The sequence below is a fragment of the Schistocerca cancellata genome, chromosome 2 (assembly GCF_023864275.1).
Source record: "Schistocerca cancellata isolate TAMUIC-IGC-003103 chromosome 2, iqSchCanc2.1, whole genome shotgun sequence".
NCBI classification, from domain to species: domain Eukaryota; kingdom Metazoa; phylum Arthropoda; class Insecta; order Orthoptera; family Acrididae; genus Schistocerca; species Schistocerca cancellata.
In genome coordinates, this window is record NC_064627.1 from 900,467,285 (window position 1) to 900,491,003 (window position 23,719).

A 23,719-nucleotide genomic window follows, 5' to 3' on the forward strand; every position below is an offset into this window, starting at 1 on the left:
TGATATGGGATGCCTTATATGTATAGATACAACTGTGACAAGTGACATATATGGAAGCATCCTGTCTAATCACCTGCATCCATTCATATCCATTGTGTGTGCATTCTGACGGACTTGGGAAATTCCAGTAGAACAATGCAACACTCCACATGTCCAGAATTGCTACAGAGTGACTCCAGGAACACACTTCTGAGTTTAAACACTTCCACTTGCCACCAAACTCCCAAACATGAACATTATTGAGCATATCTGGGATGCCTTGCAGTGTGCTGTTCAGAAGAGATCTCCACCCCATCATACTCTTAACAGATTTATGGACAGCCCTGCAGATCATGGTGTCAATGTATCTGCTACAGACATTAGTCAAATCCATTCCATGTCATGTTGCGATGCTTCTGCATGCTCGCGGGACAGGTGTACCAGTTTCTTTGGCTCTTCGGGACATATTCTTCTGTGGAAAAAAAAAAAAACATTAATTGGGAAAATTGTGTAGGCATGTATACAGATGAAATTTGTAGTACGGCTGGCTGTTATGCAAGATTGCAAGCTCTGATCCATAAAGAGGCTCCTAATGCTATTTGGACATACTATTTTATTCGCTGAGATGCACTGGCATAAGAGAATGAGTCCTGTCCTTTATGTGGTCCTTCAATCAGTGATCGAAGTGGTAAACTTCATTATAAGTTGACCCCTTAAGTCAAGATGTTTTCAACAAATATGTGTTGATAGGGAAGGAGAGCACATTTCCCTAATTTATTACAGTAACTCTCACTGGCTGTCACAAGGAAATGCCTTTAAAAGGTTGTGTGAGCTTTACTGTTACATCATTCAAGAGAGACATTTCAGTTCTGATAAGTTTGCAAACAGTAAGGCTGGAATATTTTTGTGACTTCTTTGAAAAACTCACTTCATTGAATCTATATCCCTTCAAGGTAATGAGACCAACATTCTGCTACAGTCAGACAAAATATCAGCCTTCAGAAACAAACTACTCACGTAGAAGAAAAAGTTGGATGATTGTGCATTACATTTTTGCTGCTCTTTGGACAGTTGTGGAAGACAATGACTTTCAGATGGCTGAACAATTGAAGTTTGTGTTTGTGAATCATTTGACACAGTGATTACTGTCTGAAGGACTTTCAAGAAGAAATTCATCAACACAACTGGATTAAAGATCCCTTCAATATGGACCTTCCATCAACATTTACCATTGAAGAACAACCATAATTTATAGATATTTCTTCAGATTCTAAAATGAACCCAAAATTTTATTCCTCATCACTGATGCATTTTGTAGCTTAGTGATGCAGGAATATCCACAAATAAGTAACAAGAGCCTGCAAGTTTTGTTACCTTTTGCAACATCCTACTCAAGCCTCCAGCTGGCAAACAGAAAATTAAGTTGTAGGACTGGATGGATTGGGGTTCCCACTGTGGGAGTCGCCAGAAGAACATCTTGAATGCACAATGAAACACAGCATTATTCTGTGGTGATAAGTGCACAGACAATCTACTTTACTCTTTGATTTTTATAAGTAGTCTTTGTATAGACTTATGTTTTTCAGCTGATTGGTGTTCGAGTTTTAGTAAATAACAAGTTATTGCTTGATTACTATGTTGTATCTCTTCAGCAGATGGAGATAAGCTGTAGTTGACCAAAGTGGTGATCCCGTATATTGAATTCTGATTTAGAAGAGCAAATCAACACCATTCGGTATCGTCTACCGTAGAGTTGGCGTGTCTGCCTGACACACAGAGTACTATGAATCGGCTTGATGCTTTGTGGAAACACATTGAAATTTTTGGCTTGCAATGCCTGATTTGACTTTCCAGCACCACGGGAGTGTAAACAAAGATACCAAATGTATGATCGCTGTTAGTGAGATCGACAGTAAAACAGCAACCATCAGCGCAGATATGATACTCCGTCCGTCTGCCACACAGAAGTATACACATTTTAAACAGTTGCTCCTTGAGCGACAACATCTGTCAGTGGAACAACATATCCAACAAGCACTACATGGGGAAAAGAGAAGAGACATCTCACCTTCGGAATTTTGGCGGCACTTGCGAAGCTTAGTTGATGACACCGAGTTGCCAGATATGACACCGCAACATGTGTGGTGCATACAGTTGCCAGAGGCAGTTAGAACAGCTGTAGTACTTTCTGACACACGTGATATTTCGTCATTGCTCTCACTAGCCAACAAGGTCTATGCCTCGTTAGAAGCAGGGCATACATCATCTGTGACATTCAAACACAGCAGTACGGACGTTCAGGAAGCTGCAGCAATACAACACCAACAACAATTGTACGAACTATGAAATCATATTGACATCTTGTGGTGACAGAATCGACGTTGCTGGAAGGCAAAGCAGCCACATACAAGAAGAGCAAGGAAGATGGCAATGTGTCTAAGCAATGTATCTGCTGGTACCACCGTTGCCTCAGAAACAAGGGGTTATGAAGCACATAATCTTGCACTCACCCAAATGGCAACAGCAGCCAGCGATAGGCGCCGACAGTTGCAAGTTTGAGCACCAGCGCCTACCGCTGTGAGGTGAGAGTGTTGACAGGAAACTACTGGTGAGTAAGCTTTCTTCTTTACGTTCGCTGTCCCACCAACTTTTTGTCCCAGACGCTAAATCCGGCTGCGCTTATCTAATTGACTCAGGCTCAGACATCAGTGCATTGCCTGTTGTGATGTGAAGCTTCCTCCATCTCAATCAAAGCTCACAGCAGAAAATCAGACTTCAGTAATGATTTATGGAAAATGCCAGATAGATGCAGACCTTTTTTTCCAAGATAGTTTTCCATGGACTTTCGTGATTGCCGATGTGTCAGACGCAATACTGGGAGCGGATTTCTTGTTTCATTACACAGTTGAAGAAGATATTAGCTCATTGAGCATCCACCGGGGTTAACAGAGCACCCTAGGACGAGGTTCTCTGCCTACATTTGAAGACAGACAGGAAGTGACATCACACATAGCAAACTGCAAATCCATGCCATTTGTGCAGGCAGTTAAGCACAACATGGTCCATTGGTCCACCACATCGGGACTACACCTGGTCAACCAGTATCTCAGTGCCAACACCGGTTAGCTCTTGACTGTTTCACTGCAGCGAAGGCAGAATTCGAAGAACTCTTGTGCTCGGGAGTCATACGTAGATCTGACAGCCCATGGTCATCACCACTTCATCTGAACCTGGAGACCATGTGGAGACTATCGAGCACTCGGTACCCATACTATTCCCGATCACTATCTGATACCACTTATTAAGGATTTGATGCACGTGCTGGCAGGTGCGACCATTTTTAGTGTCAGTGATTGCCAGAAAGCATGTCACCAGATACCAGTCGTGCCTGCTGATATACCGAAGATGGCTATCATGACACCATTCGGCTTATTCAAATACCTCCGTATGTCAGTTGGTTTGAAAAATGCGGCACTAACTTGGCAACGGTTTGTTGACAAAGTACTAACAGATTTACTGTACTGCTTCGCATACCTCGGTGATATCCTGGTCTTTTTGGCATCTGAGAAATAGCATGAACTGCGTTTAAAGACTGTTTACCAATGCATTGATGCATATGGCTTTTTAGTCAATGAATCAAAGTGTTTGCTTTGGTGGTGTCAGGTGCCATTCTTGGGACACTCAGTGACGGCAGCCGGCATCAGCCCACTGCAAGATAAACTTGTCATTATCAAAGAGATGGCTCGCGCCATTGATTATCATCAACTACTGTGATTCAGAATCTCCTCTATATGGTGAGAATCAACTATCCTTTTCACAATATTGTTACAGTTCATCCTGGATTTTCCATTGGCTGAATATGGGAAAAGAGATATGAGTCAAACTTAAGTTTATTTACCTCATACTTTGAGCCATGTGTGGAACCAACCGCTGTGGATGTCTGCCCAGGTCAAGAGAGCCACGGACCCAAAAAGTTTGAAAACCACTGCTCTATCTTTATACTAACAGTAGACATTGTAAACAGAATGTTAAAGATTGTTTTGTTTTCCAATTTATATGTCCTCTCAGTCCTCTTATGGTTGTTTTTGTTTTGTCATTTGTTAAGAAAACATTACTATTCTGTGTCAAATATTAAAAATAAAAGATTATTATATGGGTATTTTTCTTCTACTGAAATTAATTGTAGGTGTGAGCTACTTGGACTTTCCAGCAAACCTGCTTATTCAACGTGTGCCACGGGACACTGTGGGATGGATGCCACCTTGTGCCAGTCCACCTGTTATCTATCCAGATCCAGACCTTATTCAGACTGCTGGCCAATTGCTGACCAGTGCAAAACACCCACTTGTAATAGTTGGCAAAGGTAAGTTTGTGAATTCATCTGTTTTATTCCAGACAAGCTCTTGCCTTTATAGCTGACAAGATCTGTTTGAACATCTACATACTCTGCAAATCACTATGAAGTGTGTGGCAGAGGACGTTTTCTCCTGTACCATATATTAAGGTTTCTTGCCATTCTGCTCATGACTCTGTCGTGGGAGAAATTATTGCTTCTACTGCATGGAGTTATTATTAGCCTAATTTTTATCTTCATGATATTTATGGGCTCAATATGTATGTGGTGAAGAATAATCATGGTTTCCATCCTAAAAGAAAGTTACTGAAATTATCTAAGCAGATTCTTTTTTCTGTATATAAAAAATTGTAATGTCTCCCCTATTTTATCACTACTCCTTTATACTATTATTATGGGAGCAATGCTGCTTTCTCTTGTGTCTTGTTACTCAGAGACAGCTACAAGTGCAATAACTCAAGGAGATTAAAATTAATGAATTATAACAGTTTGGCAGTGTAAATTAATGAAATCGATCATATGCTCAACCAGTGACTTCTGAATGTTACCCTGACAGCAGAATTAATGTCTCAACTACTCTGATAACAGAAAAAGATATTGACAAGTAACAAACAGAAGTGTAAAAGTCTAAACTGTATAACTAAATGGAAAATATTTATGTTATTACAACTCTGTTATTCTCACCTGATATGGGTTCCACGTACTTGAGCAAATTTTAGTATGGACTGTTAAGGTGTTTTGAAGGTAGTCCATTTTTGTAAACAAATTTCAACTTTCCATATTCTATCAATGCCAACGGCCTTTCTGCAGTGGGAACACTGGTTCCCATCAGATCACTGAAATTAAGTGCTGTCGGGCAGGGCTGGCATTTGGATGGGTGACTGTCCAGTCTGCCGAGTGCTGTTGGCAAGTGGGGTGCACTCAGCCCTTGTGGGGCAAACTGAGGAGCTACTTGACTGAGAAGTAGCGGCTCTGGTCTTGTAAACTGACATATGGCTGGGAGAGCGGTGTGCTGATCACATGCCCCTCCATATCCGCATCCACTGATACCTGTGGGCTGAGGATGACACGGTGGTAGGTCAGTACCATTGGCCCTTCATGGCCTGTTCAGGCGGAGTTTTAGTTTTTATATTCTATCAGTGAATCTTGATGATTACTTTACCTACAACTAACTCTCTGTGATCGTTCCATTTCACATCTTTCTACATAATTCTCCCAAATATTTGTATGACTTTACTGACTCTATTTGTGATTTATTTTTCTTTTATTCAAAGACTACCTCATCTTCACATTTTTGAAGTGCACAACTTTGCATTTGCTCATCTTTGCACCAGCCCAATTCTGGGATTATGTATGTATACCAACTTCAGATTTTGTCTATGGTCCAAAGTCGTGGCCACCATTTCTGTTGCCCTGATAGATGGTATGTTAAACATTGTTCACTAATTATGATGATATCTTTATTCTTGTACATTGTTACATTTATCCAGTCCCTTTCTACCTGAAATTACTACATTATTCAGTACATATGTTTCCCTCTGTTTATCAGGACATTTCTTGTTTTCAAAATGCATATGACTTGTATATGTATACCCCACAAAACTGTCTGTAGAATGCTTGGCCAAACACAGTTTCCAAGCTCCCATTCTGTGTTAGTTCTAACACTTAGTTTAACCTCTTAATGAAGACCACTACTGATATATTGGTGTAAACTTGTACCATCACAAACAAAAGCTGTGTATGGCCTTCACTTTTGCTAGAATATAACTTGCCGTTAAATAAATGCTAGGCAACATGATTGCCCAGACAAATTTCTGTAAAAAGTTGTTTCAACTTATTCAGATGACCATTCCTGTTTATGGCCCTGGCATTGAAAGTTATTGATGCTGATCCATCCTTTTTACTAATGACACCCAGTGGACTATTATATTGGTTACATATCATCCATGTTAATGTCTGGTTCTATTCTTTTTCTACCACTTCTTCAGTTACTTAATTTTTTTAACATGTACTTGTATATGAGTGTCATTTACTTATTTATCAGGAGCAGCATATGGAAAGGCTGAGCATGCAGTTAGAGAACTGATTAAAGCTACGTCCTTACCATTTTTGCCAACTCCAATGGGGAAAGGTGTTGTGAGTGACACTGATGAACACTGTGTTGCATCTGCAAGAACATTTGCTCTTCAAAATGCTGATGTCATACTGCTACTTGGTGCCAGACTCAACTGGATGCTACATTTTGGACGACCACCCCGTTTTGATGCTGCAGTGAAGATAATACAGGTAGTAATTGATGGATCTATGGTAGCAGACGCAGGCATCACCTGCAGGGGAGTCTGTTAGTAATTAATGTACAGATAAACTGCCACAATATGCATATTATCTGATTTATTATAAGTGTCATTTGTCAGATGCAAGTATTGCCAGGGGACATCAGCTTGACAGCAACATGTTAAAGATTTAAAGCTCTGCTCAGTATCATCAACAACACACAGTGGTGTGAGACGAGTTGGATGTGCACAGCCATTAATTGAATTTGGGTACATTGTTAAAATTTGTTGATTCATTAACCTACTGAGTTGCTTTAATATTGATTGCTTCTTCATTTTCCATTCCCCATTTTATGCAGTTTGCACAGAAACTCCTAATACATTAAAGTTGTATGCTGTACTGGGATCTGAACCTGTGAAAACAAAAATCAATGTTCATGTTCAGCCACAGCAGATGGTTTCTAACTTGTCAAGATGATTCATTTCACTGCAATGTTTGAGCAAAAACAAGAGAGCCATTCTAAAGTTAGTTTGTTGTTTGCATCTCAATTGATGATTGTGAGTAGTACGAAAGTGTGGTTGAGGTTTGCGTTTTCTTTGTGGATATGGATCATATCACCTTCAGCTTCATTTGAATCATGAAATGCTGAGATAATTATTTATAATTAAACATGAGTTACCCTTTACGAATAGCGAAATTCACAAATACTTAATCACAAAAAGTCTAGCTTTCAAAACCAGGTGTGTCTTCATTTGAAAGAAGAAAAGAGTTGCTTAAAGGACTCCAAGACTGATAGGGAATTAATTGGAATCTCATAATACTATCATTGATGAATTGATGCTCTTGCAGTGTCTTGCGTGAAGTAACTGTAGGTTTTTTCATTCATTCTTAGTTCTTTGAAAAAAGTAGTTATGGGTTGGTATAAAAAGATTGCACCTATAATTTGTGTTGCACTAATTGTGACCACAGCTGTTTTCATAACATGCAGTGGTTCTTCATTTAAATGGTGAAAATTTTCAGAACTGCAATGCTGACTGTTCTGAGAGTTCACATAATGACTAATAGTTGTGGTGTCTAGGGAGCCCAGAGAGGAGGGTTGCACTTTTACTTCCATGTCTTCTGAAATCTAATGAAGTTATCCAGCTTTGGAATAGCGATGCCTTTTCTGAATAAAATACAGTGGTAGGGATATTCTTTACATGAAACAATTAATCACATCCCCTGTATTTATTAAATCCTCAACACAATAACACAATGAGATTCACATGTAGTTTAAATGACTACTGATCAATGTATTAATGTTCAGTTTGCTGCTGCATTTCCACTTTACATAAAATATTCAAAGTCTGGACATTCTCTGAAATATTTAAAAGTCTACAGCTGCCTACGTAAAATCATAGTTCCCACAATCTCAATGGCTTTAAGCTCATGATTATTGCAAATATTTCAAAGTCCAACACCAGCAGTCCCACAACCCATCCAACTAGCAGAATGTCTTTAAGTCCACACATATAACTGTCACGTACTGTAGTGGGTGTTATTGGGAGCAGGTGCTCCATGTAGGTGCCTTTTGGATGACCACAGTTGTGATAATGTTTTTATGAATTAATGCCAATTTTCCCAAGTCAGATTGAGTACTCTGCAAGTTGCAGCATCTCAGACAACTCATCTTTAGCTTTACTTCATTATATTGTGTCAGTTTTCTTATTTTTAATTAGTGTTGACAGCATTTCTCACAAAAATTATTGTCAAATTATGGAAAAGTTCTAAAAAAAATAAATCATTCCCAACTTTTGGTACTAGATAGGCATTCTAAGAGGAATTATGCTTCCTTTGAGCCATCACTTGGCTCTCTACAGTTAATTTTCTTGATCTATGATGATTTATATATGTCTATGAATCTGTAGCTCTTAAACTAACTCTGCTATGAGGTTCAGTGTAAGTTATCTGTGTCGTTTCAGTGAGATCTTTAATGTGACATGCTTAATTTCTACATAGTTATGGTGTATCAAGCACATTCTGCTATGACTGGGGTTTTGCAATGTGTGTTATGCAGCTGCATGTGTTTGCAGTAAACACAAAAGGACCATGGAGCGGTCAAACTCAGCTACCTCCTACCCTACTGTCTTGACAAACACGTCTGTTGGCAAATCACGTTGGAGAGGCACATAATGAATACTGTCATCTACAGGCCCAGCAGAGAGCTACCTTGTCACTTCTGGTGCCTTGACACTGAGATATGACACCCCCTCCTTCTCAGGCTTGCAAGTGCACGTATCTGCTCAAAGGGCTGTATCTTCACGAGGTGTAGGTTCCCATACAGCATTGCACACAGCACTGCACTATCATATAAATGAACAACTATATTAGTTAAACGTGCAAACCTTGTATGCTCATTGAGAACATATTATTTTTATCTGCAAATATTGTACAGACTGAACCACTATTGAATGTGTTTTCAGCTAGATACACCTATATAGGGAAACATTCCACGTGGAAAAAATATGTCTAAAAAGAAAGATGATGAGACTTACCAAACAAAAGCGCTGGCAGGTCGATAGACACACAAACAAACACACAAAATTCTAGCTTTCGCAACCAACGGTTGCCTCGTCAGGAAAGAGGGAAGGAGAGGGAAAGACGAAAGGATTTGAGTTTTAAGGGAGAGGGTAAGGAGTCATTCCAATCCCGGGAGCGGAAAGACTTACCTTAGGGGGGAAAAAAGGACAGGTATACACTCGCACACACACTCATATCCATCCGCATATACACAGACACAAGCAGACATTTGTAAAGGCAAAGAGTTTTCTTTAAAACGCGAAAAAGGGTTGGTTAGAGGTGGGCTATGTTGATCCTGTGGTGAATTGTGTAGGTAGATAACGATGTGCATAAAGGTTAGGTGGTTGTGTTGCTGCCAATACACGTTAAAGGGTGGAGAAATTCGGGAAAATTTCGAAAAAACTACGTGAGGATGTATTAAAAGGAGTGGTTTGGTGGTGGCAGATTATGGAAATGAGGCTAACAATTGTCTGATGAAGAAATAATGATGTTAAAACCTGTGGGAAGCGGCTAAAAATGATCGGTGATGTGAGAAAAATGGAAATGGAAATAAAGCAAAAGTTATTAAAACCAGCCAAAAAGGTTGTTTAATAGTTGAAAGGAACTGTTTGTGAACTAGAAACAGTGGATTTTGTAGCAGCGGTAGTGTTGAAAGGGGATTTTTTGTTGTTGTTGTTGTTGTTGTTGTTGTTGTTGTGGTTTGGAAGTGGGTTACGTATTATTACGTATTATTGAGTATATATCGGCGGGATAAAATTGTATAGTGGATTACGGTAAAAAGGAGAAGGTGAATACAAAGTGAAACTACTGGCAAAAACAGGAGGAGGAAATAAGACGACAGAAAAGACTTCGAAATGTAACAGTGACAATAACAAACGTAATTGTTGGGTTCAAATTAATGATATGAATATAATAGAGGGAAACATTCCGCGTGGAAAAAATATATCTAAAAAGAAAGATGATGAGACTTACCAAACAAAAGCGCTGGCAGGTCGATAGACACACAAACATACACACAAAATTCTAGCTTTCGCAACCAACGGTTGCCTCGTCAGGAAAGAGGGAAGGAGAGGGAAAGACGAAAGGATTTGGGTTTTAAGGGAGAGGGTAAGGAGTCATTCCAATCCCGGGAGCGGAAAGACTTACCTTAGGGGGAAAAAAGGACAGGTATACACTCGCGCGCACACACACACACACACACACACACACACACACACACGCATATCCATCCGCATATACACAGACACAAGCAGACATTTGTAAAGGCAGATGATATGTCTGCTTGTGCCTTTATAGGTGTGGATGGATGTGTGTGTGTGTGTGTGTGTGTGTGTGTGTGTGTGTGTGTGTGTGTGTGTGTATACCTGTCCTTTTTTCCCCCTAAGGTAAGTCTTTCTGCTCCCGGGATTGGAATGACTCCTTACCCTCTCCCGTAAAATCCAAATCCTTTCATCTTTCCCTCTCCTTCCCTCTTTCCTGACGAGGCAACCGTTGGTTGCGAAAGCTAGAATTTTGTGTGTATGTTTGTGTTTGTTTGTGTGTCTATCGACATGCCAGCGCTTTCGTTTGGTAAGTCAAATCATCTTTGTTTTTAGATATATTTTTCCCATGTGGAATGTTTCCTTCTATTATATATATATTGATGTGGACGGACGTGTGAAGCTGGCCATTGGACAGATGGAGGTCAACGTCAAGGAAAGTGGCATGGGATTTAGAGTAGGACCAGGTGAATCTGATGGAACCAAAGGAGTTCTTTGGTTCCATCAGATTCACCTGGTCCTACTCTAAATCCCATGCCACTTTCCTTGACGTTGACCTCCATCTGTCCAATGGCCAGCTTCACACGTCCGTAACACATCAAACCCACCAACAAGCAACAGTACCTCCATTATGACAGCTGCCACCCATTCCACATCAAACGGTCCCTTCCCTACAGCCTAGGTCTTCGTGGCAAACAAATCTGCTCCAGTCCGGAATCCCTGAACCATTACACCAACAACCTGACAACAGCTTTCGCATCCCGCAGCTACCCTCCCGACCTGGTACAGAAGCAAATAACGAGAGCCACTTCCTCATCCCCTCAAACCCAGAACCTCCCACAGAACCACCACAAAAGTGCCCCACTTGTGACTGGATACTTTTCGGGACTGGATCAGACTCTGAATGTGGCTCTCCAGCAGGGATACAACTTCCTCAAATCCTGCCCTGAAATGAGGTCCGTCCTTCATGAAATCCTCGCCACTCCACCAAGAGTGTCTTTCTGCTGTCCACCTAACCTTCGTAACCTCTTAGTTCATCCCTATGAAATCCCCAAACCACCTTCCCTACCCTCTGGTTCCTACCCCTGTAACCGCCCCCGGTGTAAAACCTGTCCCATGCACCCTCCCACCACCACCTATTCCAGTCCTGTAACCCGGAAGGTGTACACGATCAAAGGCAGAGCCATGTGTGAAAGCACCCACGTGATTTACCAACTGACCTGCCTACACTGTGAAGCTTTCTATGTGGGAATGACGAGCAACAAACTGTCCATTCGCATGAATGGACACCGGCAGACAGTGTTGGTAATGAGGATCACCCTGTGGCTAAACATGCCTTGGTGCACGGCCAGCACATCTTGGCACAGTGTTACACCGTCCGGGTTATCTGGATACTTCCCATTAACACCAACCTGTCAGAACTCCGGAGATGGGAACTTGCCCTTCAGTATATCCTCTCTTCTCGTTATCCGCCAGGCCTCAACCTCCGCTAATTTCAAGTTGCCGCCACTCATACCTCACCTGTTTGCGCTCTCTGTAGATTAGTTCAGACATTCTTTGCACAACAGTTTTTGCGTGGATAGGGACTGCAACTGCTGTGTTCGGATGCAGGCTGAGTTGGCATCCCTTCGCTCCCAGCTTCAGGCAGTGTTGGCTTCGGTCACACAGCTTGAGGCTGTTGCCAATGGGCATCACTGTGGGGGTCCGGATGGGGGTTTGTCGGGGACGGCCAGCTCGTCCTACGCATCCCCTGATCGAACTACGACTGTGGTTGCCCGGGATACTGCTCGCATTGAGGCTGATCCCTCACCTGTGGTAGAGTGGGAGGCCGTCTCAAGGTGTGGCAGGGGGTGAAAGACATTCCGGAGGGCTGAACGGATGGCCTCTCCAGTTTGTCTGACGAACCAGTTTCAGGCTCTGTCTCAGGCTGATACTGATCTTCGGCCTGACATGGCTGCTTGTCCTGTTCCAGAGGTTGCCCCTCAGTCTGCAAGATCCGGGCGGTCGCAGAGGGTGGGCTTACTGGTAGTTGGGAGCTCCAACGTCAGGTGCGTAATGGGGCCCCTTAGGGATATGGCAGCAAGAGAGGGGAAGAAAACCAATGTGCACTCCGTGTGCATACCGGGGGGAGTCATTCCATATGTGGAAAGGGTCCTTCTGGATGCCATGAAGGATACAGGGTGCACCCATCTGCAGGTGGTCGCTCATGTCGGCACCAATGATGTGTGTCGCTATGGATCGGAGGAAATCCTCTCTGGCTTCCGGCGGCTATCTGATTTGGTCAAGACTGCCAGTCTCGCTAGCGGGATGAAAGCAGAGCTCACCATCTGCAGCATCGTCGACAGGACTGACTGCGGACCTTTGGTACAGAGCCGAGTGGAGGGTCTGAATCAGAGGCTGAGACGGTTCTGCGACCGTGTGGGCTGCAGATTCCTCTACTTGTGCCATAGGGTGGTGGGGTTTCGGGTTCCGCTGGATAGGTCAGGAGTCCACTACACGCAACAAGCGACTACACGGGTAGCAGGGGCTGTGTGGCGTGGGCTGTGCGGTTTTTTAGGTTAGACGGCCTTGGGCAAGTACAGAAAGGGCAACAGCCTCAACGGGTGCGGGGCAAAGTCAGGACATGCGGGGACCAAGCAGCAATCGGTATTGTAATTGTAAACTGTCGAAGCTGCGTTGGTAAAGTACTGGAACTTCAAACGCTGATAGAAAGCACCGAAGCTGAAATTGTTATAGGTACAGAAAGCTGGCTGAAGCCAGAGATAAATTCTGCCAAAATTTTTACAAAGGTACAGGCGGTGTTTAGAAAGGATAGATTGCATGCAACCGGTGGTGGAGTGTTCGTCGCTGTTAGTAGTAGTTTATCCTGTAGTGAAGTAGAAGTGGATAGGTCCTGTGAATTATTATGGGTTGAGGTTACACTCAACAACTGAACTAGGTTAATAATTGGGTCCTTTTACCGACCTCCGGACTCAGCAGCATTAGTGGCAGAACAACTGAGAGAAAATTTGGAATACATTTCACATAAATTTTCTCAGCATGGTATAGTCTTAGGTGGAGATTTCAATTTACCAGATATAGACTGGGACACTCAGATGTTTAGGATGGGTGGTAGGGACAGAGCATTGAGTGACATTATACTGAGTGCACTATCCGAAAATTACCTCGAGCAATTAAACAGAGAACCGACTCGTGGAGATAACATCTTGGACCTACTGATAACAAACATACCCGAACTTTTCGACTCTGTAAGCGCAGAACAGGGAATCAGTGATCAAAGGCCGTTGCAGCATCCCTGAATATGGAAGTAAATACGAATATAAAAAAAGGGAGGCAGGTTTATCTGTTTAGCAAGAGTAATAGAAGGCAGATTTCAGACTACCTAACAGATCAAAATGAAAATTTCTGTTCCGACACTGACAATGTTGAGTGTTTATGGAAAAAGTTCAAGGCAATCGTAAAATGCGTTTTAGACAGGTACGTGCCGAGTAAAACTGTGAGGGACAGGAAAAACCCACCGTGGTACAACAACAAAGTTAGGAAACTACTGCGAAAGCAAAGAGAGCTTCACTCAAAGTTCAAACGCAGCCAAAACCTCTCAGACAAACAGAAGCTAAACGATGTCAAAGTTAGGGTAAGGAGGGCTATGCATGAAGCGTTCAGTGAATTCGAAAGTAAAATTCTATGTACCGACTTGACAGAAAATCCTAGGAAGTTCTGGTCTTACGTTAAATCAGTAAGTGGATCTAAACAGCATATCCAGACACTCCGGGATGATGAAGGCCTTGAAACAGAGGATGACACGCGTAAAGCTGAAATACTAAACACCTTTTTCCAAAGCTGTTTCACAGAGGAAGACCGTGCTGCAGTTCCTTCTCTAAATCCTCGCACAAACGAAAAAATGGCAGACATCGAAATAAGTGTCCAAGGAATAGAAAAGCAACTGGAATCACTCAACAGAGGAAAGTCCACTGGACCTGACGGGATACCAATTCGATTCTACACAGAGTACGCGAAAGAACTTGCCCCCCTTCTAACAGCCGGGTACCGCAAGTCTCTAGAGAAACATAAGGTTTCAAATGATTGGAAAAGAGCACAGGTAGTCCCAGTCTTCAAGAAGGGTCGTCGAACAGATGCGCAAAACTATAGACCTATATATCTGACGTCGATCTGTTGTAGAATTTTAGAACATGTTTTTTGCTCGAGTATCATGTCGTTTTTGGAAACCCAGAATCTACTATGTAGGAATCAACATGGATTCCGGAAACAGCGATCGTGTGAGACCCAACTCGCTTTATTTGTTCATGAGACCCAAAAAATATTAGATACAGGCTCCCAGGTAGATACTATTTTCCTTGACTTCCGGAAGGCGTTCGATACAGTTCCGCACTGTCGCCTGATAAACAAAGTAAGAGCCTACGAATATCAGACCAGCTGTGTGGCTGGATTGAAGAGTTTTTAGCAAATAGAACACAGCATGTTGTTGTCAATGGAGAGACGTCTACAGACGTTAAAGTAACCTCTGGCGTGCCACAGGGGAGTGTTATGGGACCATTGCTTTTCACAATATATATAAATGACCTACTAGATAGTGTCGGAAGTTCCATGCGGCTTTTCGCGGATGATGCTGTAGTATACAGAGAAGTTGCAGCATTAGAAAATTGTAGCGAAATGCAGGAAGATCTGCAGCGGATAGGCACTTGGTGCAGGGAGTGGCAACTGACCCTTAACATAGACAAATGTAATGTATTGAGAATACATAGAAAGAAGGATCCTTTATTGTATGATTATATGATAGCAGAACAAACACTGGTAGCAGTTACTTCTGTAAAACATCTGGGAAAATGCGTGCGGAACGATTTGAAGTGGAATGATCATATAAAATTAATTGTTGGTAAGGCGGGTACCAGGTTGAGATTCATTGGGAGAGTCCTTAGAAAATGTAGTCCATCAACAAAGGAGGTGGCTTACAAAACACTCGTTCGACCTATACTTGACTATTGCGCATCAGTGTGGGATCCGTACCAGATCGGGTTGACGGAGGAGATAGAGAAGATCCAAAGAAGAGCGGCGCATTTTGTCACAGGGTTATTTGGTAACCGTGATAGCATTACGGAGATGTTTAACAAACTCAAGTGGCAGACTCTGCAAGAGAGGCGCTCTGCATCGCGGTGTAGCTTGCTCGCCAGGTTTCGAGAGGGTGCGTTTCTGGATGAGGTATCGAATATATTGCTTCCCCCTACTTATACCTCCCGAGGAGATCACGAATGTAAAATTAGAGAGATTAGAGCGCGCACGGAGGCTTTCAGACAGTCGTTCCTCCCGCGAACCATACGCGACTGGAACAGGAAAGGGAGGTAATGACAGTGGCACGTAAAGTGCCCTCCGCCACACACTGTTGGGTGGCTTGCGGAGTATAAATGTAGATGTAGATGTCTTTCAACAACATCTTTGCCTCTTTACTTCCGCCTTGACTGACTTCTCTGCCCAAACTCTTTGCCTTTACAAATGTCTGCTTGTGTCTGTGTATGTGCGGATGGATATGTGTGTGTGTGCGCGCGCGAGTGTATACCTGTCCTTTTTTCCCACTAAGGTAAGTCTTTCCGCTCCCGGGATTGGAATGACTCCTTACCCTCTCCCTTAAAACCCACATCCTTTCGTCTTTCCCTCTCCTTCCCTCTTTCCTGACGAAGCAGCCATTGGTTGCGAAAGCTAGAATTTTGTGTGTATGTTTGTGTGTCTATCGACCTGCCAGCGCTTTTGTTTGGTAAGTCTGATCATCTTTCTTTTTAGATATATTTTTTCCACGTGGAATGTTTCCCTCTATTTTATATAGATATATGATTTGAATATAATAGAGGGAAACATTCCACGTGGGAAAAATATATCTAAAAAGAAAGATGATGAGACTTACCAAAAAAAGCGCTGGCAGGTCAATAGACACACAAACATACACACAAAATTCAAGCTTTCGCAACCAATGGTTGCCTCGTCAGGAAAGAGGGAAGGAAAGGGAAAGACGAAAGGATTTGGGTTTTAAGGGAGAGGGTAAGGAGTCATTCCAATCCCGGGAGCGGAAAGACTTACCTTAGGGGGAAAAAAGGACAGGTATACACTCGCGCGCACACACACACACACACATATCCATCCGCATATACACAGACACAAGCAGACATTTGTAAAGGCAAAGAGTTTGGGCAGAGATGTCAGTCGAGGCGGAAGTACAGAGGCAAAGATGTTGTTGAAAGACAGGTGAGGTATGAGCGGCGGCAAATTGAAATTAGAAATTAGCGGAGATTGAGGCCTGGCGGATAGCGAGAAGAGAGGGGGAACTTGCCCTTCAGCATATCCTCTCTTCTCGCTATCCGCCAGACCTCAATCTCCGCTAATTTCTAATTTCAATTTGCTGCCGCTCATACCTCACCTGTCTTTCAACAACATCTTTGCCTCTGTACTTCCGCCTCGACTGACATCTCTGCCCAAACTCTTTACCTTTACAAATGTCTGCTTGTGTCTGTGTATATGCGGATGGATATGTGTGTGTGTGCGAGTGTATACCTGTCCTTTTTTCCCCCTAAGGTAAGTCTTTCCACTCCCGGGATTGGAATGACTCCTTACCCTCCCCCTTAAAACCCAAATCCTTTCGTCTTTCCCTCTCCTTCCCTCTTTCCTGATGAGGCAACCGTTGGTTGCGAAAGCTTGAATTTTGTGTGTATGTTTGTGTTTGTTTGTGTGTCTGTCGACCTGCCAGCGCTTTTTTTGGTAAGTCTCATCATCTTTCTTTTTATGTCTGCTTGTGTCTGTATGTATGTGTGTGTGTGTGTGCGCGAGTGTATACCCGTCCTTTTTTCCCCCTAAGGTAAGTCTTTCCGCTCCCGGGACTGGAATGACTCCTTACCCTCTCCCTTAAAACCCACATCCTTTCGTCTTTCCCTCTCCTTCCCTCTTTCCTGATGAGGCAACAGTTTGTTGCAAAAGCTTGAATTTTGTGTGTATGTTTGTGTTCGTTTGTGTGTCTGTCGACCTGCCAGCACTTTCATTTGGTAAGTCACATCATCTTTGTTTTTAGGTATATGTGTGTGTGTGTGTGTGTGTGTGTGTGTGTGTGTGTGTGTGTTAAGATCAATTTATATTGAGAAAATGATTAAGTTTCTGATTTAAACATCTGTTCAGTGCTTACTGAAATTTCAGTGTTTGATTCTTTCCTGCAGATACCTTATTTTCTACAGAAATAAGATTTTTGTTAAATATTTTGGATTTGCAAAATCATTGATACCAACTGTTGGCTGTTTGTGATCTATTTAACTGATAACTGAACATGGTACAGCATTCTCTCTGCACTAGTGTTGATTTCAGGGGTATACAAGTCAGATACTCACAGTGCAGTTAATTGGTCATGCTTCATACCATTATTTTAGTTGATGTTATGTCCATCAGGTTGATATTTGTGCTGAAGAGCTTCATAACAGTGTAGCTTCTGCAGTGGCCATTCAGTCTGATGTCCAAGTTGCAGCAACACAACTGGCAACACTTCTCCGATCAAAAGTGTGGAAGCTTCCTAAGACAAGTAACTGGTGGAAGTTGTTGAACAAAAAGTGTTCTGACAACAAGAAATCTGTACAGGTAAGTTTAAAAACACTAATAAGTAAAGATTCATACTAATTAGAGCATAGTAGCTACCTGTGCATCAGTTATCTGTGAAAAAGATGCAGAAATACTTCCATCTCTACATTGACTCAGTTTAATATTTGGATAAGGTATGAATGAAAGTGATCTTGTCTATAAATTCAATCTTGCTGTTAAAGTAAGGATTTAAAACACTGATATCTCTTAAGTTATGGGAACAATGGTAAACTTCAAGATACACTCTAGTGGTGTTGTTTTCCTATTTTGTTTGCTCCATGTTCAGGTATTTCCTCTACTTTACATCTGATCAGAGCAGAATGGCTGATCCCAAAGTATAATTGTATTGTATTCTGAAGTGGAGCAGACTTAAGCTTTGCAGAATTCCTTTCTTATTTTCTGAAGCATTATTTCACGTGTCCTTATCAGTGAACCTACATCACAAATGTCACCTTCATTGTCATAAAGTCACATTGTGACTCTTAAAGCTTTCCCAGTGGATATGTTGTAAATAGCCTTCATGGGTTTGCCGCTGGATCACGTTGTGCATATTCCACAATATTTCCTTGGAGCAACTATCCAACATCTTCAGATGGTTCAACCTTGCAGGTGGCTAGGTACAACATGAATATCATATGTCGGGCAGCTACTCCAAGGAAATATTGTGGAATTTGCACAACGTGATCCGGCAGGAAACCCATGAACACTGTTTGCATAAAGTCGCATTGTTTGTGTATCCACTTCCACAGAGCAGTCTCTTCAGAATCTCCCCGATTCTAGTGCACTACCTCATATGGCAAATTGCACACCATGGTCATGTTGGATTAGTCCTTCTAGTTGGTACAGAATAAGAACTGGGGGTGAAAATAACTTGGAAGTTTCATTTTCAGAAGTTTTATTTTGCAAGTTCTACATTGATGAAGAGGGAGGTGGTACTAAAGTTCATTGTGGGATTACTATCACCAAACCACAGTTTGTATAGCACAAATTGTACAGAAATACACCATATTGGCATTTAATAATCAGGTGGCTCAATAGTACTGACATATGACTCACTAGTAACTGTATTACCACTCAGGTGATAATTTGTCATCATTATACAATAATATTAATGTCCCACAGATTTGCTCAGTTAATCTGAATGATTTCACCAGGTTTTGAAGTACCGTATTTACTCGAATCTAAGCCGCACTTTTTTTCTGGTTTTTGTAACCCAAAAAACCGCCTGCGGCTTAGAATCGAGTGCAAAGCAAGCGGAAGTTCTGAAAAATGTTGGTAGATGCCGCCACAACTAACTTCTGCCATCGAATATATGTAGCGCTACTCAGGCATGCTTTTTAGGCACAAAGATAAATACTGGCGCCAAAACCTCTGCATCAGTAAATAAATTTAAAAAAAAAAGGGTGGAAGACGAGCTTTTTTTTCTCCGCCCCGAGTTTCGACCACTGCATTTTCATACATTATCCAACGAAGTAAATGCAAATTCCGTATTGTTCATCTTCGAATGTAGCAGAATTTCAATGTACTACGAAAATCCGACTGGCAAGACTGTTTGGGATGTTTGTCAATATGGCCAACTCTACGTTCTGAATTTTTTCCTACCTGTGAGAAGAGATGGTTGCTAATAGGATCCTGATGAAATGTGAATCACATGCAGTATTCTCTTCACCATAAGAATAATACGAATGTAAACATTTTGTCATGTATTCTTTCGTGTTTGCTGCTATCTCATTTAAATCCTGTCTGCCTAATAAACTACGAAACTAGATTGAGACAGCGGCAAACGCGGAAGAATATATGTATCGTGTCATGTTTATATTCGTATTATTCTTATGCCTAATAGTGATACAGTCAGAAACAAAGCACGGCAACTGACTAGATTTTTAAATCTAAGATGGCTCTAATTTCTGTGCAGAATTTGATGTACTAAAGAAGCGGCCGCAAAGATTTTCAAACGGAGAAAAATTTTCGCCTAACTCTCGTTCAGAACATGTTCTATCATACGCAGTCTATTATTTGGTTATTGATCATTATCAAAGAAAGCAGCAGTGTAAGCAACAGCAAATAGCAGTCTCTTGTCATTGTTTCGCTAATGAGACGATTCCCTTTTTTTTTTTTTGTAAGCGGCGGTAGCGCGCACAAAAGCAAGCCATGCCGCGAGCGGTGACAGGCTGTAAACACGCACTATCAGAATGCGACAAACAATGCATGACACAGTACAGTAATGCATTTTCAGCTTTGAATGACGTAAACACCTATAACAAAGAGAACGGCACTTATCAGATCAAAGCAAAATAAGCAATCGATTCAAACCAGATGAAGCACGTGAAAAAGGAAGGGTACCCGTATAAATACGGACGGATTGCCTGATGCATAGCAATGGCTAACTGGTAAAGCTTAACTGCTAATCTTACGACTGGAACCAAACTACTGTAACTGTATCGTCATTCATTCGACCTAAATTGTGTCTCATATTATAATGGACCAAGTTTGTTTCGATTTGGAGGTGCGGCCTAAAACTTTTCTCTCTCCTTGAATTTCGAGTCTCAAATTTCAGATGCGGCTTAGATTCGGGATTTTTTTTTTCCCCTTATTTCGAGTCTCTTTTTGCAGGTGCGGCTTAGATTCGAGTGCGGCTTAGATTCGAGTAAATACGGTAACTAAACTTCTCATGGACTGATTTAAGTGTGTCTTGCCAGCAAATCATGTATTAAATGTAATCAAAGAAATTATTTCCCTGAACTCTGAAGATTTCTTTGCTGCTTATCTCTCGTCATACAGCAACTACAATTTTACATTTTAAAATTGCAAAACAGTATTGTATCCTTGTTGGGTCTGCAGACTAATCATACAACCAGCTTGACAATCATATTTCAGCAGTCAGGCACCATCTTCAGGTGAGAACGCTGTTTCTACAACTCTACAGAACTGCCTGTTGCCATGAACAGTGGCCCTTTCACACACCGCTGAGAACCAAAGTGTCTGCAAGAGAAATTGTTATTACTGGTGCATAATGCAAAGTAAAAGTCATTATTGCCAGTCTAATTTCAGTGGATTATTTGAAGACACAGACATATAAGTGACACACACTATATCTCATCATACATCATTCAGAATGATGTATGATGAGATATAGTGTGTGTCACTTATATGTCAGGTACCGAGGTCATGACTGTCCCTTGACTAGACAGTGACAAAGCAATGTCATTATGAGCTATTTTAATTCAATGGTAAATATTTTTAAGTATCTAATGGAATGATGCTGTGGGGAGTCTATTATCCCCCATAGGTGCCATTTGATTTGTGGATATATAGATCTACTCACCCAGCAGAAGAAGGAGAAAACACACAAAATATGTGTAAACATGAGCTTTTGCAGTCAGTAGCCCTTCTTCTGGCAGAAGAGTTGAAGAGAAAGGAAGAGGGATGGAGAAAAAGGACTGATGAGGTTTAGGAAACGACAAGAGTTACAGAAAAGTCACACAGAACCCAGGTTCACAAAAAACTTACTGGGCAGAATTAGAAGGAAAGACCGATTGTTGGTGCCTGCACCAGATGCAATTTGAAAACCTGAGAACTGAAGGGTGGAAGATAGGGCAATGAGTGAGACAGAGATTACTGAAGAAACATCACAACAGAGACAATAAGAGTGGAAAGATAAGTGCATGGTATACAGGTGAAGGGGCCAGGGAAAAATAGAAAGGTTGGAAAATAAATGTATAAAAATAAAATGGAGCAAAGAAAAGAAATAGTTATTGTAAAGAAATGCTGGGACTGTAGAAGTTAATGTAAATTTAGACCAGGTGGTTGGCGAGAATGAAGCACTTGTTGTGAAGTCAGTTCCCATTTGTGAAGTTCTGAGAAACTGGTGTCAGGAGGGAGTCCAGATTGCATGTGCAGTGAATCAGGTACCGAGGTCATGACTGTCACTTTATAGAGTGCAACAGGATGTGTATGTTGCCCTTATACACCGTCTGCCTATGCCCATTCCATCTAACTGATTACCCCTTCGTGGTCACACCAATGTAGAAGACCAAACAGTGTTTATGTAACAACTGGTGTATGATATGTGTCAGTTCTTAGTCACTCTCACTTTGACATTATTTTATTTGCCAGATTTAGAGCTCGTGTAGGTAGTGGTAGGAGGGTGCATCAGCCAAGTCTTACAACAGGGATGGTCACAGGGGTAGGAGCTGTAGGGTAGATAAATTGGTGAGAAGGAGTATAGGGTCTGATCAAGATGTTGCAGAGCTTGAAGGTGGGGGTGGGTGAAGAAAAGCTATTTTGATTGGGATGGGGAAAAATATCGAACAGAAAGGACTTAATTTCAGGGCATGATTTTAAGAAGTTATAGCCCTGTCGATGTAGCTGATTAATACACTCAAGACAAGGATAGCGCTGAGTGACAAGAGTTGTAATCCTAAGTTGTTTTTTTGGAAGGATCGGCAATACCAGGATTGGATGTGATGGCCTGGGAAATTTGTTTTTGAACTAGGCTGGAGGGGTGATTATGTACAGTGAAGGCAGAGGTGGCTCCCACTGAATTCCAAACCTATGACATCCTCTGTGCTCACCTTAATTAACTTTATACTTACCAACTACTACTTTGCCTCTGAGAAGCCGACACAGAGAGAGATCAGGAGTATAGCCATGGGAACCAGGATGGCTGCTCCTTTCTATGTCAACCTTTTTTGGGGTTCTTTCGTGGGAGTTTTCCTTGGATGCATAAGCCCTCAGCACCTTATATGGATTAGATAAATTGATGACATCTTTGTCATATAGACTCATGGTGCACTGATCTGTTGAAATTTTTGGAATCTCTAAATACATTCTTTCATTTAAATTTCACATGGTCCTATTCCAAATCTCGTGTAACTTTCTTTGATGGGGTACTTTTATGAACTAGTGATATGACAGGTAGTTCATCATTGTAGGAGTACTTGATAACAATTTCAGACCTATGAAACAAGCGTCACAGTAAAGTGTGCCCAAACAGTCACATCAGTACACACAGTATCCCCTCTGGCAGCAAAGGCAGCATGTATTCTTGCATGTACATGATCAGAAAGGTGCCGAATGATATCCTAGAATAGATTGTCCCAAGTGGCTTGCACCCTGTGTTGCAGTTCAGTAATGTTTGTAACAGGCTCAGGAGGATGAGTAAGTTTCCATGTCACTATATCCCATACTTATTCAGTTGGTGAGATATCTATGTGGATGTGCATTGTCCCACTGAAAAAGCACATTCAACGAAATGGCAGTAGCATGGGGATAACAATCTGTGCAATTTAGTAGGCACTTTACCGTGCAAAAACATCAGATGTTACCACAAGCTGTAAGTGATGGCTCCCTACATCATGAGGCTTGGGGTGGGACCCGTTAGTCATGGGCACATGCATTCCAGAGTAAGCTGCTCACCAGGTACCTCAATAACTGGCATACATATAGAATCTCCTCTCATCACTAAAGACAGCAGAGTGTCATTCTGCCCTCCACTCAACTTCTTCACAATACCAGAGTAGCCACACTTAGCAGTGTTGTAGTGTGAGTGGCTGCCTGGCCAGAGGCACACATGATCTTAGTCCTTCTGCAAGAAGACACTTCCCAATGGTCCTCAGTGACACAGTAGATGCAAAATGTGCCCGAATTTCTTCCCTGGATGATGATTGAT

At 41.9% G+C, this 23,719-nt stretch overlaps 1 protein-coding gene across 1 annotated transcript in view; it reads left to right on the plus strand.

Moving 5' to 3' along the window:
* Positions 1-23,719, plus strand: part of LOC126162840 (2-hydroxyacyl-CoA lyase 1) — a 100,721-nt gene that overhangs the window by 22,532 nt on the left and 54,470 nt on the right. Inside the window, exons 4-6 of the mRNA XM_049919603.1 lie at positions 4,166-4,342; positions 6,378-6,619; positions 17,863-18,048. Of these exons, the coding sequence (XP_049775560.1) occupies positions 4,166-4,342; positions 6,378-6,619; positions 17,863-18,048 (605 nt within the window). The remainder of the gene's footprint in view (positions 1-4,165; positions 4,343-6,377; positions 6,620-17,862; positions 18,049-23,719) is intronic.